The sequence below is a fragment of the Mercenaria mercenaria genome, chromosome 1, assembly GCF_021730395.1.
Source record: "Mercenaria mercenaria strain notata chromosome 1, MADL_Memer_1, whole genome shotgun sequence".
Classification (NCBI taxonomy): Eukaryota; Metazoa; Mollusca; class Bivalvia; order Venerida; family Veneridae; genus Mercenaria; species Mercenaria mercenaria.
The window spans coordinates 23,631,688-23,649,005 of NC_069361.1; the positions used below are offsets into that span (position 1 = coordinate 23,631,688).

Here is a 17,318-nt window from a genome sequence, read left to right on the forward strand (position 1 = left end):
GATATCAAAATAATTTCTCAAAATATTCCTATCCACTACCAAATTCTTGAAATCGTTTTGTTACTTTAAAAATAAAAACTTGACCGCCTGGAGACGGGGCAAGTTTTCCTTTTATTGCTATCAATAATAATGGTGGAAACGTTGAAAATCTTGAAAGCAGAAACTGCTGGTCTAATTTCAAAATTATTTTACAAAAATGCAACTTCGGTGACTGTCTACCAAATTCCATCAGATCAGATCGTTGTCCCTTTGTGCCACCAGGATATAGTGAGGTTTACGTTATACCTTTGCGGGTCTTCATATCAGGAACTGCTGGTCTGATCTAAAAGTAGTGTTATAGAAACGCTTGATTTGGTGACCTTCTACCAAGATTGTTCAAATCATTTTGTTTTGTCAAAATAAAAAAAAAATAAAAAAAAAATAAAAGAAGAAAAAAACATGGCTGCTACAGGGCAGTTTTCCCTTTATGTATACAGAAAAAACTTTCTAAAAATCTTGCAGAAAATGTATCTCTGACGACTCTACACCAAACACTGTTGCTTTCTGCGATGTGAATCTCAGTTAAACGATCTATAATCCTCACGGTCATCTTGCTTTAGTTATGGCCTTTTTTGACTTTCTATTGTAACAACTATATTTGTGTCGTGTGTACGAGTATTGTATATTGTGGTATGAAACCTTGAAAACTGATGGAAACGTGAACGTTGTCATTTCATAACCTCAAAATATTCCCCGTGGTGAGAAATGCATAATTCTAGTCTATGGAGGATTTTAGTATACTACAAAGGTACTGATGGACAGCTGAACCGAGGAAGTTTTTCAGTTTTTGAAACAGAAAGAAGTCGCATGGCGCCAGATCTGGGGAATAAGGTGGATGTGGTTAAAATATAATGTACCCATGTTTCATCACCTGTAACAACATTTACAAAAAAAAACAAAAAAAAAAACTTTGTCGTATTTTAGGAACAGTTTTAGCAATCTTTTGGCAGTTTAAACACGTAGCCTTTTTTGGTCGTCAGTCAAAAGATGGGATATCCACCTAGCAGAAATCTTTCTAACTTTCAAGATTTTCTTTACAATTAAATGAACTGTTGATAGTGAAATGCCAACAATACGTGCAATATAGCGTACAGTATATCGAGTATCATTTTGAAGAATTTCTGTGATTTTCAAAACTTTCTGGTCACATGTTGCTGTCTTTGGCCGACCTGATTTTTGGGGATTTTCAACAGACTCTACACCACAATCAAATTTCATGTTTCACCTGCGAACCGTCTCATAAGACACCTTACTAGACCCATAAACACGGGTTAATTCGGCAAAAAGCTCTTTCAAAGAACAACCGAGTTTACTGCGAACTTTTATATATGACCGAATTTCTTCAGTATGTGCATGTTATTCGTTTTCCAACCATTTTTGCTACAGTGGTCAACGACTGTCTAAATTGAAATAGTGACAACTCAGTAAAACGGTTGTTGAATGGATACATGTATATACCATTGTTTAGATATTGAATAGAGGTAATCAGCTGTGTGAACGTCGATGTGAAATTCCTCGTGGAAATGGCGTGTCACCACAATACACAATACACAATACGACCCGAGATAGAATCGCCCTGACAACACGAAAAAGGTCCAAGAACATTGTTCTCGGGTCAAAATTTTACACCATCTCCTAATCGTGAGGACCGCGAACAATGCGAGAACAATATGTCGGAATGAGAAAGTGCAACTTCAATGTCAAAGAAACGTCGTTGCGAAATAAATGTCGTAAGCCAAAATGGAATCTGGGCAGATCCGGAATCGGTCTAGACCAAACTAGACTAGAATTCTAGTTTGGTCTAGGCTGAACTAGAATTCTAATTTGGTCTTGACTGATTCCAGATCTGCCTAGACCAAACTAGAATTCCAGTTTGGCTAGACCAATTCCAAATCTGCCTAGGCCAAACTGGAATTTAAAAAATATTTGTAATAGATGAAAATCAATGTCCTGTTATTTATTTAAGAAATAATATATCTCATCCAGTGATTTGTCGTTGAATAAATCATTGTTTGGAGTTCAGATGCGAAGGAATTATATTACGAGGGCGCCGCCCGAGTGATATAATAATATGCATCTGAACGACAAACAATGATTTATTCAAGAGCAAATCACTGAATGAGATATATTATTTCGATTCTAACACGTTACCAAGGATTTTTAAGTACATCCTTGACGACATTCATGAAGTATTTGCCCGTTTTCAATCGGTTTCTTTTCCAGCGCGCCGCAATGCCGTTTGACGCCATGACGTAATAATTGTTACGTCAGAACAGTGATTTGTTGTATAATAATTCACTGTTTTCTGCCTTCTTTGTTTAATAGGAAAATGAATTGGATCGTGTTAGAATTTTGCATTAAAGCATTGAAGAATAAGAAAAAAGCTCTATTTACAAGAGATACTTAATTGTATTTTTACAACATGTCCCAAAATAATGTAATAAAACCAAAATACACCCCCCCCCAAGATGTTATTATCAATTCCTTTTGAAGATAATTTTGTTTAAAAGTAACAATTGTAAAGGTAGGCCTTTCAATTTTCAACTTCTGTATTTAATGCTGAAAATTTCAAATGAATGTTTAATATTGGTTATTTGTTAAAGTATTTTATCAATAAAATGCCATATTCATATCTATTTGTTTTTTAAAAACTAAAACTGAATAATACGGTCTGTTTTCTATCCATTAGGAAAGAATAAAATATATAAATTGCCCAAAAGAAACAAAAATTCAAACTATATATCACCATCAAAACTTAAACAAGAAATTCCAGTTTGGCCTAGGCAGATCCGGAATCGGTCTAGCCAAACTGATTCCAGTTTGACCTACGACATAAACATAAGATAAATTTATGACCAAATAAAATAGAACTTGAACGAAGAAATTACACTACTTTAAACAAGCTGTAAAACTCCACTTCCGGTTCCCGGTGTAAGAGCGTTTTACCCGAGCTACGTGATCCAACTCGACTCAATTCCATCCGGAGAATAAACGCCCAAGGACAATCCTTCAGTTCAAATAAAATTCGGTATGTTGGATGTCCCCCAAAAATTGTAGACCCACTGGGAATGAATAATTTCATTTACCTCCAATTATTGTCCACACAATATACAGCCCGCCCGCTTAAGCTCAGTAGGTAGAGCGCAGATCAACGGATCTCGGGGTCGTGAGTTCGAGCGAGACGTGTATTTTCTGTGACGATTTGATAAAAGACATTGCGTCTTAAATCATTCGTCCTCCACCTCTGATTCATGTGGGAAAGTTGGCAGTTACTTGCGGAGAACAGGTTTGTACTGGTACATAATCCGGGAACACTGGTTAGGTTAACTGCCTGCCGTTACATAACTGAAATACTGTTGAAAAATAGCGTTTAACCCAAAACAAACGAATAACAATAAAAACAATATACAACTTGTGATCTAACTTCAAATTGTTATAACAATGCGTATTGTCAACACTTTCAATTTCAAATAAGTAACACCATATTATAGTGTTAATCAGTTACGAATGACCAAACGCATCGTGTAAAAATGGTGACGTTGGAAGAAGCTTCGGTGCACCATTGTGTGTCGAATAAGGAATAGTTTTCAATATACTCAGTCTCTCGAAGAACTTGCAACATCACAGATTTTCTACGAGACATTCCGAAATGACTGCAAGGCTACTGTGATAGCAAAAGCAGTATGTGGAAGATATGATTAGGCCGTTGTTACACTGAAACGGTGGGTATATGCGAGAGGTATCTGAAACTAAAGGATGCTGCAACTATACAACGACTACTAACAAACGACTTAATATGAGCCACGCCAGAAAACCAACATAGTGCGTTTGCGACTAGCATGGATACAGACAGCCTGCGCCGCGCAGTCTGGTCAGGATCCATCCTGTTCGCTTTCAAAGCCTATTGCGATTGGAGAAACCGTTAGCGAACAGCATGGATCCAGCCAGACTGCGCGGATGCGCAGGCTGGTCTGGATCCATGCTGGTCGCAAACGCACTATGTTGGTTTTCTCATGGCGCGGCTCTTATAAGTGTTACTTGTATCTGTGCGAAAGACACATCGGTTATTCAAAGATTATAGTGCTGACAATATTACAGAAAGACAAATAATAAACAACTGAAAGTGCTTTGCACATGTGCAATTTAAGACTCTTGGCTTTGGACAGTCGTTTTTTCCCGGGAACAAACTGGATGATAGTGCTGTAGACAGCTTCAGGAAAGCTGTTCAGCACTGGGACCAGCGGACTCTCTCTCTCTCTCTCTCTCTCTCTCTCTCTCTCTCTCTCTCTCTCTCTCTCTCTCTCTCTCTCTCTCTCATTGTGTTACTTAATGTATAATCATATTCTGAATCAAATCTAGAGTTAATTGATGTCTGATTTACAATGTCTATGATTGAACATGTCAGCTCTCGTACACCATCGCTCGACTGAGTGGAGTTACCTGCGCATTTTGTTGGGACTTCTGTGTCCATTTATGTTTTTGACAAAGCCAAAGAATTAATAAACATTTCACACATTTATTTTCAAGCATTTTGAGGTGGCATTTGCCATTGAATGTTGACATCATTCTTGTAACTTCTGAACTTTTTTCTCAACTTTTAAAACTTTGTTTCTGGGTAATTTTGTTGAAATGGACGTTCCTAGTTTTGTGCCACCTGAAAATCTATACACGTTTAGATATGTGATTTAAAAAAATACAACATACAAAATGGACAAGGCCGTTTGATATTATGGAAAGGACAATAATGAAAGCTATGTCTTATAGAATTCTTCTCCAAAAGCGAGCAATGTTTTTTCTATCACATGACGAGGCAATAGTTTTTTGATTCAAAAGACAGGAAAATAACCGCTCCCTGTGCCATGTAGCACGCGAAAGCAAATTACTTTAAACGTTTCGATCCCAACTTGTGCCAAAAATAAATGAGCCGCGCCATGAGAAAACCAACATAGTGGCTTTGTGACCAGCATGGATCCAGACCAGCCTGCGCATCCGCGCAGTCTGGTCAGGATCCATGCTGTTCACTAAAGGTTTCTCTAATTGCAGTAGGCTGTAAAAGCGAACAGCATGGATCCTGACCAGACTGCGCGGATGCGCAGGCTGGTCTGGATCCATGCTGGTCGCAAAGCCACTATGTTGGTTTTCCCATGGCGCGGCTCAAATTGTAATTTAAATTCACTATGGTATGGTTCATGTCCGTATGCTAGGGTTTCTGGTCTAAGCAAAATATTATAAAAATAGAGTAGCTATATTAGTAGTAGTATCAGAAGCAGCAGCATGTGTAGAAGCAGTAGTTGTTGTTCTATCATATGAAACAGCAGTATTAGTGGAAGACGTAGCAACAGCAGCAGCAACAGCAGCAGTAGTATTTATGCAGGACGAGCTTCATGCGGTCTTACAATGCATAACTAGTCTTTATACTAGTTTAAAATCTTTACAAAATCTGAGCATTGATTTAGGTAGATGTCTCTCATAAATATTCTATTTAGAAAAAAACAAAACAAACAAAGTACCATAACTCTGACAAAAATAAGCGGACAAAATTACAACTAGATTTAGTATCAGTCTGACCAGAGCTATGGAGGCAAACAGACGGTAGGCAAAACAATAATAATTATATATTTGGCAGAAAATCTGTACTTCAATATGATGATGATGATGATGATAACATAAATACGTAGCAATACTTAAAGGCACGGACAATATATATACTAAAATATGATTTTTGTTCACCGCCTTTTAGGAAAAACCGTGATTTATGTCAAATTTGAAAATGTGAAGAACAGGATCTTGAAGAGTGTGAAATATGTGGTCTGAAACAAAAATGGTCCTACAAGTCTGAATATGATATTCGATGCCTGCCTAGATACCTACCTGAGTCAATCCCTTTTTGGACAGACATATATTATATATCATATGTGAAAATTTTAAGAACATGATCTTATTTTTCACAACTGTGTGAAAAGTGTGACCTGAAAAACATTTAGTCCACAAGGATACTTACACGATATGTTACCGAAATTACCAATCTTGGCTGCCTTTGTCTTAATTAACAGCACAAACGTTTGCCTTTTTCTTGCCAGAAAAGTTACTCTCTTGCAAACTAATATTACTTTCTATGTACTGTTTAGCACGGCATAACCCAATGTTAATTCCACGGTAGAACTGCAGTTCGTTTACTTAAATTTTTAACATTTTTAATATCGTTTGGTCGTACTTTCGAATTTAGTGTTAAAGTTTTCCTCATATTTTGTTACAACATCTTGATATATGACCACATTATATTAGTGCAAACATTCAACAGAAGTAGTATATCAATAAAAGTTGAAACTTCGCATACCATGCAATAATTATACCCTGATTTATAATGGTATAAATACGATGTTGAAAATCACTTTAATGATTTAATATATACATTTTAACTCTGTCTGAATAAACTAAAATGTCATCCAGAATTACTGAGTGTAACTGCCACGTGAATATGACAGTCCACTCATGCTGACTCAAGGTCAAAGACCACAGTGGGTATATATATCAGTTCACATCTTTTGTAGATTTAGAGTTTGTCGCAGAACGGGACAAAAACTGGAATATAATTATCTGTAATCAATGGACTAAGATGTTGGATTTTAAGACTGTAGTTACGGTACTTCTTTTGTATGGATATGTGAGCGCCGAAGACAAGGAGGTTCCGGAGAAGGAAGAACTGACAAGCGATTTAGTCCCGGACGGTCATCCATTAAAGTGTATGAAGATTATGGGTGAGAAGGTAAAGGTCTTCGAAGTTCTTCCTGGAATCGGTTGGGACAATATTCAGAACACTGAACTGAGTCAAGTTTTAAGCAAGAATTATTTCCAATGTAAACTCACTGAAGATGGACGATATCTCATACCTGATAACGTGCTACTAATTCCTATCAAGCAAAGTCACGTGGATCTCTTCGCCGAGTGGATCGAAAGCATGCACGAATACAAGTCGGTAGATTCATTTTCCGTCAATGGTGGGAGAAGTGTAAGCGTTGGTATCGATGGACTTGGCGTCAGTGGATCATTCTCCGCTGGGTATCAGAGTGCTAAGAGTCACATGTCAAAAACAACTACCAGTAACTTTATATCAAGGGTTCAAGCCCGGTACAACAGATATCGTATTGTGTCAGATCCAAATGCTGGTCTCCATCCATCATTTAAAGACCGGCTGTTGGAGATCGCAGAAAGTTTCTTTAATAACCATGTACATATTGCCGAATACCAGTGTCAGCTGCTGATTCGAGATTTTGGAACACACGTGCTTACCAGCATGGATGCCGGCGCCGTCCTCTTTAAGGAAGATCATATTGATGTTAAAACTAGTACTGTAGACGACATTAAGAGAAAGCAATGGCAAATTGGTGCGGGTGCTTCTTTTGCTATAATGTTTGATGGAGTTACGGTCGGCAGTGGATTAACGTTTGGTATAAGCAAATCAAAAATGGAAGAAAATATTAATGAATATAACAGTAACATTTCATATTCTGTCATCAGATCGTTCGGTGGTGATTACTTTGGCGGGAATACAACAGGTGTAGAATGGACAAAAACATTGGACAATGAGCTTGTTCCTATTGATAGAAACGGCGTTCCTGTATACGAACTGATTTCCTCCTCTACATTACCAGAACTACCACTCGATACCATTTTGAAAGTTGGACAAGGTGTTAAGAATGCGTTTATTAGTTATTACAAACACAATACATATCGAGGCTGCATGGACCCTAGAAATAAAAATTATGATATAAAGGCAAATGTTGTTGATGAAAGCGTTTGCGGTGGAATAAAAAATGAAAATGAGTATTTTGGCGGTGTATATCAGACATGCATTATGTCACAAACTGATGCTGGTGATTTATGTAAAGACAAGGGTTATATTCAGAAAAATCCATTAACCAGTGACTTCTCCTGTCCCAAAGGATACACTGTGGTCGAACTAATTTCCATTCCTATTTCGTTTTCGAAATATAGCATGCATCGTAGTAAGCATTGGCCACATACACATCACGGCTGGACGGATTATAGCTTTGGAAGATATACAGCATTTTGGTGCGCCCCGGACCATTCCATTTCCCCTGATCAAAAATATTTCTTCGGAGGGGTGTACTCAAGTTTTAGATCTAATGCTATAACCGGCGGACAGTCATGTCCGGCAGAATTTATTCCTTTGAGACTTGGAGAGGACATATATGTCTGTGTCTCGAGTGATGAGAATGTTAATGGTTTGAAATTTGGTGGCCTTTTTAGTTGTTACTATGGCAATCCATTGGCTCTTACATTGAATACGAACAAGACAAACATTAAGATAGAGCACAAGTCATTTTCGTCTTATCCAAAAAGCTGCCCACAAGGCTTCGCACGGCAAACTTTCTCTATAATTTCAGAATGTGAACTTGATTATTGTTCAGAAGCAGTGGCACAAGGAAAGACCCAGGAACTTCCGATCTTGAAACGCCCCCCATACATCAACCGTCCGAAAGTACCACCAGCCAATTTTTCAGACATGGTAATTGTGGTTGATGGAAAGTGGTATAAAAATGAAGCAGCATTTAAGAAAATGATAGAGATGGAGACACTAGAAGCAAAGATCAAGGAATACAAGAAAGCGCTGGAAGCGATGGACAGAGTATCAGCAGCAGTTGCAGATCTTTACGGTGATAGAAACGTAAGTACAGGACAAGATCACCCAACAGCTGACCATCCTTTCAATGCGTTACCTTCGTATGCCATCGCTCTTATATCCTCTTTGGCTACTCTCATCTGTGTTGTTGTTGCAACCATTGCTTTCATAAAATGCAGGAAAAAAATACAAGAAAGAAATCTTCCAACCAGATTGATTGGTAGAACAGATGAAATGGAACAGGTCAGAACTGATGACGGGTCAAGTTATGGATCAGCTGAGGGTCATCACGATCAGACAAATGCAGTTATATAGATGTTTTAATACTAACATTTTCTCCGGTAATTGTTTTTTTTATAAACTGACGTAATATAGATGAACATTGATAAAAAGTTAGTTCGGTTGCAATTACATATGTATAAACTGTTTGTTAATAATATTGCATAAAATATCAAGCAAAAATGTCAATGTTTAGAATAGTTGTAGCTAAAATGATTTAAAATAGCAAGCCTAAATAATAAAATGTTGTTTTAAACATAGTAAATGCTTTAATTTTTATCATATACTTGGTGGGGAAACTATCATAATATTAACTGTTTAATAGGAATTTTCAGAAAAATAAAAATATTTCTTTCATGAACATATCTCAAGTGTTCCGCTCAGTTCAGTCAGTTTCTACGAGAGACGCTGAATTCAGATTTTTTTTTTTACATTTTTGTATATGCAATAACTATAATATTTAAACAAATCTGCGTAGTTACAACTTTGTCGCACGAAAATGGATCTTATTAAATGATAAATTTCGAAATTTCATTGCTGTACATATTTGTTTAAGCCTAAAATATGATATGTTATATATAAGTAACTGCCAAGAGATAGTAAGCATCAATAAATTAACAAACATTTTCATGAGAATGTTTATGATATATATAGTTATAATTCAAGTGTTTATCTTGTTGACTACACTGGTGTAATAAATCTAAAATTCTGTGCTTACGCTTTTATTGTATTATATATCACATTTTCACTGTTATGGGTGTATTTTTTTTTTCAAAAACTGCATATTTATAGCCTACTGGTTGCTAATTTTTGGCCATCAAAGGTAAAAGTGAACATATTTAACAGTTTAAATGTGTAATTTGTCTGCAGATCAGAGTAGAAAATGTCAAAACCGGGCAGAACAAGGCTGCATTTAGGGTAACTGCTTCAAAATTATGTCGCGACAGCGATTTTTGACAAAATCTGACGCTTTGTCTTATGGAACTGAAATGCCATAAAACTGTTGATATCAAGCTAAAACCTCGTGTTTTTTTTCATGCATTTAGGTTTCTTGTAAATTTCAAATGAAACTGGCAGAGTGTCAGGGAAAAAAGTTTTTCTTATAGGCATACAGACACTAAATAGACAAATGGCGCGAAAAAAAAGGTAGTTGCATAATGGCGGACACAAATTGTCCTCAGTTTTTTTTGCTCTGTAGAGCTATTTTCCTTATTTTGTTTGCAATTTTTTTTTTGCTAAAATCACATGACAGATGTATGCTTGACATGTAGGTAGCATTTTCCCAATGAAATAACAACATGACAATAATTTTGCATACACCACCAGTATAATTTGGGGTCTCATTTTTTAGCTGATTTTGCAGTTTGTGTGTTTGACTGAAATTATTTTTCTTGCATCAAACATGACCCCAACTTTTCTTTTGATTTTTATTGAGCACTAACAATATTCTTCAAGAAAATATAGGTTACAGACATTTAAAATGCGTCCTGATGTGTGCTGCGATCATTGGAAATAGGTCAGTTTTATATATAGAATAAAGAACAACTATTTAGTGTGTTATAACCTAAACGGTAGTTGCGACATTTAACAGTATTTGACGGTGCCACACCCATTCGTAGAAATCCTTCATTCTTTAATCAGCTTAAATGACCGAGAAGGCTTAGCCTTGTAAAAAATCTAGTATGCGGCCCGTTGTTGATCTAATTTCGTGAAAATAGTTACTTTTACATGTTTTAAACTTTTAGAAAGTTTATTCCTTGGCGAAAACCTTTAATCAAGTTTCTTTTCTCCGCAAGCGAGCGAGATTTTCCGACTTTATCGTAGATTTTCATACAAAATAAAAATATATTATATTATATTTTATAGAAATACGTCCCTGTACACTATGTACTGGTTTACCGTACTCATAAAGTGAGCACTATGTCGACGACATGTAAATTTGTCATCAGGTTTGTTTTAAAATGAACCTTTGTAAAATTACACGAAAATTAATTGGACTTTTTTTATTAAACTGACACGCAGACTTTTTTTGTGAGAAACGGCAGGCTTCTTGTCTCGCAAAAATACCATTTAAGTGGCAAAGGCCAGTTTCGTATTCTGACCCTGTTATGTTTATGTATCTTTATACACCATTTATATTCATTGCGGGACGATATACGATAGGAATTTTGTATGAAAATCTACGATAAATAAATAAATAAATTTTAGCATCATCGCTACGTATTTGGCCATTGCCATAGAGGTTTTATAAAAAAAAAATGTCCAGTTCATTTTCGTGTAGTTTTACAAAGGTTCATTTTAAAACAAACCTGATGACAAATTTACATGTCTTCGACACACTGCCCGCTTTATGAGTACGGTAAACCAGTACATAGTGTACAGGGACGTATTTCTGTCACTAAAACGTCTATGGCAATGGCCAAACATGTAGTGATGATGCTAAAATTGATTTCTTTATTACGCACGAAAAAACAAAACCAAAACAAGAGGGTCATGATGACCCTGGATCGCTCACCAGAGTAATATGTTTCAAATGTCAAACTGATGATTTTTAGAAAATTTTCCGATGTACAATCAAGTAACCCCTAGGGCGGGGCCAATTTTACCCCGGGGGTCATGATTTGAACAAAGTTTGTAGAAGTCGACTAGGCAATGTTACATATCGAATATCTAAGATCTAGGCCTTCTGGTTTATTTTAAGCAAATTTATGAAGATTTCCCTATGTACAATAAAGTAACCCCTGGGGCTGGGTCAATTTGACCCTGAGGGGGTCAAGATTTGAACAAATTTTGTAGAGGTCCACTAAGCAATGCTACATGTCGAATATCTAAGCTCTAGGCCTTCTGGTTTATTTTTAGAAAATATTGAAGATTTTTCTATGTACAATCAAGTAACCCCATGGGGCGGGGCCAATTTGACCCCGGGGTCATGATTTGAAGAAATTTTGTAGAGGTCTACTAGGCAATACTACATGTCAAATATCTAAGACCTAGGCCTTCTGGTTTATTTTTAGAAATTTTCCTATGTAAAATCAAGTGACCCCTGGGGCGGGGTCAATTTTGATTCTGGGGTCATGATTTGAACAAATGTTGTAGAGGTCCACTATGCAATGCTACACGTGAAATATCTAAGCTCTAGGCCTTCTGATTTATTTTAAGAAAATTTTTGAAGATTTTCATATGTAAAATCAAGCGACCCCTAGGGCGGGGTCAATTTTGACCCCGGGGGTCATGATTTGAACAACTTTAGTAGAGGTCCACTAGGCAATGCTACATGTCAAATATCTAAGCTCTAGGGCTTCTGCTTTTTGAGAAGAAGATTTTTTAAGGTTTTCCTATGTAAAATCAAGTGACCCCTGGGACGGGGTCAATTTTGACCCCGGGGATCTGATTTGAACAAATTTTGTAGAGGTCCACTAGGCAATGCTACACGTGAAATATCTAAGACCTAGGCCTTCTGCTTTATTTTTAGAAATTTTTTGAAGATTTTCCTATGTAAAATCAAGTGACCCCTGGGGCGGGGTCAATTTTGATCCCGGGGTCATGATTTGAACAACTTTAGTAGAGGTCCATTAGGCAATGCTACAGGTCAAATATCTAAGGTCTAGAGCTTCTGGTTTTCGAGAAGAAGATTTTTTAAGATTTTTCTATGTAAAATCAAGTGACCCCTGGGGCGGGGTCAATTTTGACCCCGGGGTCATGATTTGAACAAAATTGGTAGAGGTCCACTAGGCAATGCTTCGCACCAAATATCTAAGCTCTAGGGCTTCTGGTTTTTGAGAAGAAGATTTTTAAAGTTTTTCCTTTCGGTTGCCATGGCAACCAGAGTTCTGCATGGAATTCAATTCTTTGAACAATTTTTAGAGAAGACCATCCAAGGAACATCCCTGTGAAGTTTCATCAAAATTGGCCTGTTGGTTTAGGAGGAGATGTTGTTTAAAGGAAAGTGTGGACGGACGGACGGACGGACGGACGGACGGACGACGGACGGACGGACGGACGGACGCCGGACGGTGAGCGATCACAATAGCTCACCCTGAGCACTTTGTGCTCTGGTGAGCTAAAAAAACAAAAAAAAAAAAAAAAAAAAACCAAAAAAAAAAAAAAAACGAGAGCGTAAACGATTAACCACAATAATAAAATAATCTACGATTTGTTTGATATGCAGACAGCCATATGCCCTACCCGGAAGAAGACATAATATAAGCCTATTATCGCTTCCCTTTAATCATAGTGTTATATTTTTTCACTTGCATGGAAAATAAATACGTAAATTAGCGTTTTGAGTTTTGTTTTCTTCCGGGACATTCCCCATCAATATGAACGTGTTCTTTATTGATATCAACGGAGGTTAATCATATTTTGGCCATGAAACGGATTTGTCTGAAACGGAAGTATTTTGAAATTTGAGTTTTCCTTTCCTAATTGCCCAACCAACATTGATTTACGAGCATAAATTGATAAACAGATTTATTTTATTACATAGTTATATTTGGTAAAGATTTGTATTTGACGGTATTAGTATAATTTATGCCTGCGTTTTTACTCACTGAGACAGTTAAATCGACTTCTTGTTGACAAGCATTTTCTATCAAAGTGGTTGAAATAACATTTTATTATTATGGCATTACGTATACATTTTATTATTATTGCATTACGTATAAACATATTGACAGCTGGGTATCTACAAAGTATCCACGTAAGCCTGAAAAACAGAGAGACCCTTTGACATTATTATTACGATTTGTTGACACCATGTGTCACGGTGACACTGTGTAACTGAAAATATTCATAACTTTTTTTGTCGATTCCCGTAAAATCCAACTCACTCACTCACTATATTTTCACCCAAGAAGAGGATAACACATTTGTTTCAGTATAGCTTATTAACTGTACTATCATGTGCTTTATGTACTTATGTTTATTGTTGTCTTTGTTATATGAATGCACATGTCACTTACAATAAACAATTGCTTATTTTATAAGTTTCGGTGCAAAAGAACTGTTAGCGCTTCTGTACTATTTTGAAAAATACGTGTCTTAAACGTATGTATTATTTATTCTTAACTATACTATGTTAAACTTTTACACGCCATAACATGTTTAACTGTATATTATATCAAACACTTTTTATATGATGATGTTTGATGGACCTGACCAAATGTAATATCCACCGAGGCCCATAGACCGAGGTGAATATCCCATCGGTCAGGTCAATAGACTTGGATATTTACCGATATCATCATACAGTAAATATTTTATTTTATGACTAGACTGAGAGAAGAGCAATTTGTTTAGAAATTAATAAAAACTAAAGCTAGATTTTTCACCTACGATCTAAAAAGATAATGTACAGAATATGAAACAGTAACATTGTATTTAAACCAATCTAAAACATTAATAAAACAAATATTATATACATGGAAAACAAGTTTGTTTAGTAAAACAAGAATATCACTTTATGCGATGAATATCACTTTCTATGGACCTCTATGTCACCAGTTACCGACCAGGGAGAGAAGCGGAATTTTCGAGTCATTTTGTACAAATAAAAAAATGTATGTTCTGTTCTGCTCTGTTCTATTCAGTATGATAAGTGTGTAATGAGACATAGTTTATATAGAATCTACAGAAGTTGGGAATTGTATGGCGAAATAACTATTTCAAGACAATTAACCAGGAAATTAATACTTTAAAAATGATATTAGTTTCACAACTTTAATTTCCTTGTAGGGTGTATTATGTCAGTTTTATTTGTACTTTATTCATAACGATATGAGCGAAAAAAGAGTTAAATAGTTAAAATGATTCGATTTTGTGTTCTTTTATATTTCTCCAGTGGACATATAAAAGCTGAAAACACCGATGGCTCTACTTCTGAAATGGTGAACAGTGATGATTTTATTGATGGCCATCCACTTAAATGCATGAAAATGATCAAAGAGAAATTTGAAGTATTCGAAGTACTCCCCGGAATTGGTTGGGACAATATTCAAAATATCGAATTAAGTCACGTGTTGGATAAGAAGTACTATCAGTGTAAACTTACAGAGGATGGAAAATACCTCATTCCAGATAACGTTTTGCTAATACCTATCAAACAAAGTCACGTAGACGTTTTTGCTGAATGGATTAACAGTATGGACGAATACAGATCAATAGATGCATTTTCAATAAATGGAGGGTTAAACGTTAATGTTGGCTTTGGTGATGTTGGAATCGGTGGATCGTTCTCTGGAGGGTATCAAAAGGCCAAAATGCACATGTCAAAGAACAGCATGAACAAATACATATCAAGAGTACAAGCACGGTACAATAGATATCGTATTGTGTCGGATCCGAATGCTGATCTTCATCCATCATTTAAAGATCGCTTGTTGGAGATAGCTTCGAGTTACTACAATAATCATGATCACCTTGCTGAATACCAGTGTCAGTTACTAATTAGGGACTTCGGAACACATGTTCAGACAAGTATGGACGCCGGTGCTGTGCTGTTCAAAGAAGACCATATTGATGCTAACTCTAGTATTGTAGACGACGCTAAGAAGAAAGGCTGGCAAATCGGTGCAGGCCTGTCATTTAGTGGAATATTCGATGGAGTCACAGTCGGCGTTGGGCTGAAATTTGGCATGAGCAAACAAAAGATTGAAGAAACTATCAAGGAGTATAGCAGTAAAATTTCGTATTCAGTAATTAAGTCATACGGTGGCAATTACTTTGGCGGAAATACATCAGCAGCAGAATGGACAGATACCTTAGACAATGAACTTGTATGTATTGACAGAAACGGAGTCCCGCTGTATGAAACTGTTTCATCTTCAACTTTACCAGAACTACCGCTGTCTACGATAATGAAAGTGGAACAAGGTGTTAAGAATGCGTTCCTCAGTTATTACAAACACAACACATATCGAGGATGCATGGATCCGAGAAATAAAAATTACGACGTAAAGGCAAATGTGGTTGATGACGGCGTTTGTGGTGGAATAAAGAACGAAAACGAGTATTTTGGTGGTGTTTTTCAAACTTGCACCATGTCCCATACCGAGGCTGGTGATACATGTAAGGACAAAGGTTATATTCAGAAAAATCCATTAACCAGTAATTTTTCATGCCCTGAAGGATACAGCGCGATCGAACTGATTTCAAGCTCAATAAGTGCTTCCCAGTCTCATTCAAAGTGTAAAGGACATAGACATAAGAAATGCAAGTACTGGACCACTTATAGCCAGGGGATGTATAAATCATTTTGGTGCGCTCGAAATTTTAAGAAAGTACCTGAACAAAAGTACGTTTTTGGCGGCATATTTTCTAATTTCAAGGTGAATGATCTTACCGGAGGGCGTTCCTGTCCAATAGATTTTATTCCATTGAGATTAGGAGAGGGAATATTTGTTTGTACTTCTAGTAATGGAAATACTATCGGTGCGAAATTTGGAGGTTTCTTTAGTTGTAGCATAGGGAATCCATTAGCTATTTCTTTTAACAGTACAAGCACGGGGAATATTAGGTCCTGGCCAAAGCGATGTCCTCAGGGCTATGTCCAGCAGACATTTGCAATAGTTTCTAACTGCGAACTTGAATATTGCTCAGATGCCGTAGCACAAGGGGTATCACAGACGCTTCCCATCCTGAAAAGACCGCCATTTATCAGAAGACCAAAAGTACTTCCTGACAACCACACGGACCTGGTATTAGTAGTTGGTGGAAAATGGTATAAAAATGAAGAAGCTTTTAAGAAAATGACAGAAATGGAAACACTTGGGGAAAGGGTTAAGGAATACCAGATAGCACAAGCAAAAATGGACCGCGCTTTGGCAGATATGGCTGATTTGTACTTGGACAACGGTATACAGTCCGATGACGATACACCCAATCAAAACATTTTGTCTGTTTCTCTTTCCGCCCCTGCCATTGCTGTAATATCATCATTGGCTACACTTTTTTGTGTTATTATCGCATCCGTAGTATTCTTCAAGTGCAGACAATTCAGAAGAGGAAGAAACACCCCTAGTAGATTTACCGACGCCCAAAATGAAATGGAACATGTTCAAGTCGATGATGGGAACGGTTACGGGACAGCAGGTGAACGTCAAGTCTAGTTCGATGAGATGTTAATTCCCTTTGTTTTGTAGTGTATGCACATACATGCCAACTAACAATTTACAGTTGTTAATATTATAAAGTTCAACACATGATCAGTCTCAAATCAAACGAAAAGAGATGCTACATACATTCTTGAAGATATATTATGCCTAAAATGTGAATAATAACTACACAGTTTCTATGTAAACATAAAATAAGCATGTTTGTGTGTATAATCAGATTTAAAATGCTACAAAGCATAGATATA

General features: G+C 36.6%; 2 protein-coding genes across 2 annotated transcripts; both read left to right on the top strand.

Annotated features, from left to right (window-relative positions):
* Window positions 1-6,429: 6,429 nt before the first annotated feature.
* Window positions 6,430-9,675, top strand: LOC123545728 (macrophage-expressed gene 1 protein-like). Its single transcript, XM_045332036.2, has one exon. It carries the CDS (start codon window positions 6,656-6,658, stop codon window positions 8,996-8,998), a length of 2,343 nt encoding a protein of 780 aa, XP_045187971.2. The 5' UTR covers window positions 6,430-6,655; the 3' UTR covers window positions 8,999-9,675.
* Window positions 9,676-14,895: 5,220 nt separating this feature from the next.
* Window positions 14,896-17,067, top strand: LOC123524029 (macrophage-expressed gene 1 protein-like). The gene has a single exon (XM_045301901.2). It carries the CDS (start codon window positions 14,896-14,898, stop codon window positions 17,065-17,067), a length of 2,172 nt encoding a protein of 723 aa, XP_045157836.2.
* The last annotated feature ends 251 nt before the right edge of the window (window positions 17,068-17,318 follow it).

Coding starts and splice junctions, on each gene's coding strand:
- LOC123545728 (XM_045332036.2), top strand. CDS start 6,656: ATGTTGGATTTTAAGACTGTAGTTACGGTACTTCTTTTGTATGGATAT.
- LOC123524029 (XM_045301901.2), top strand. CDS start 14,896: ATGATCAAAGAGAAATTTGAAGTATTCGAAGTACTCCCCGGAATTGGT.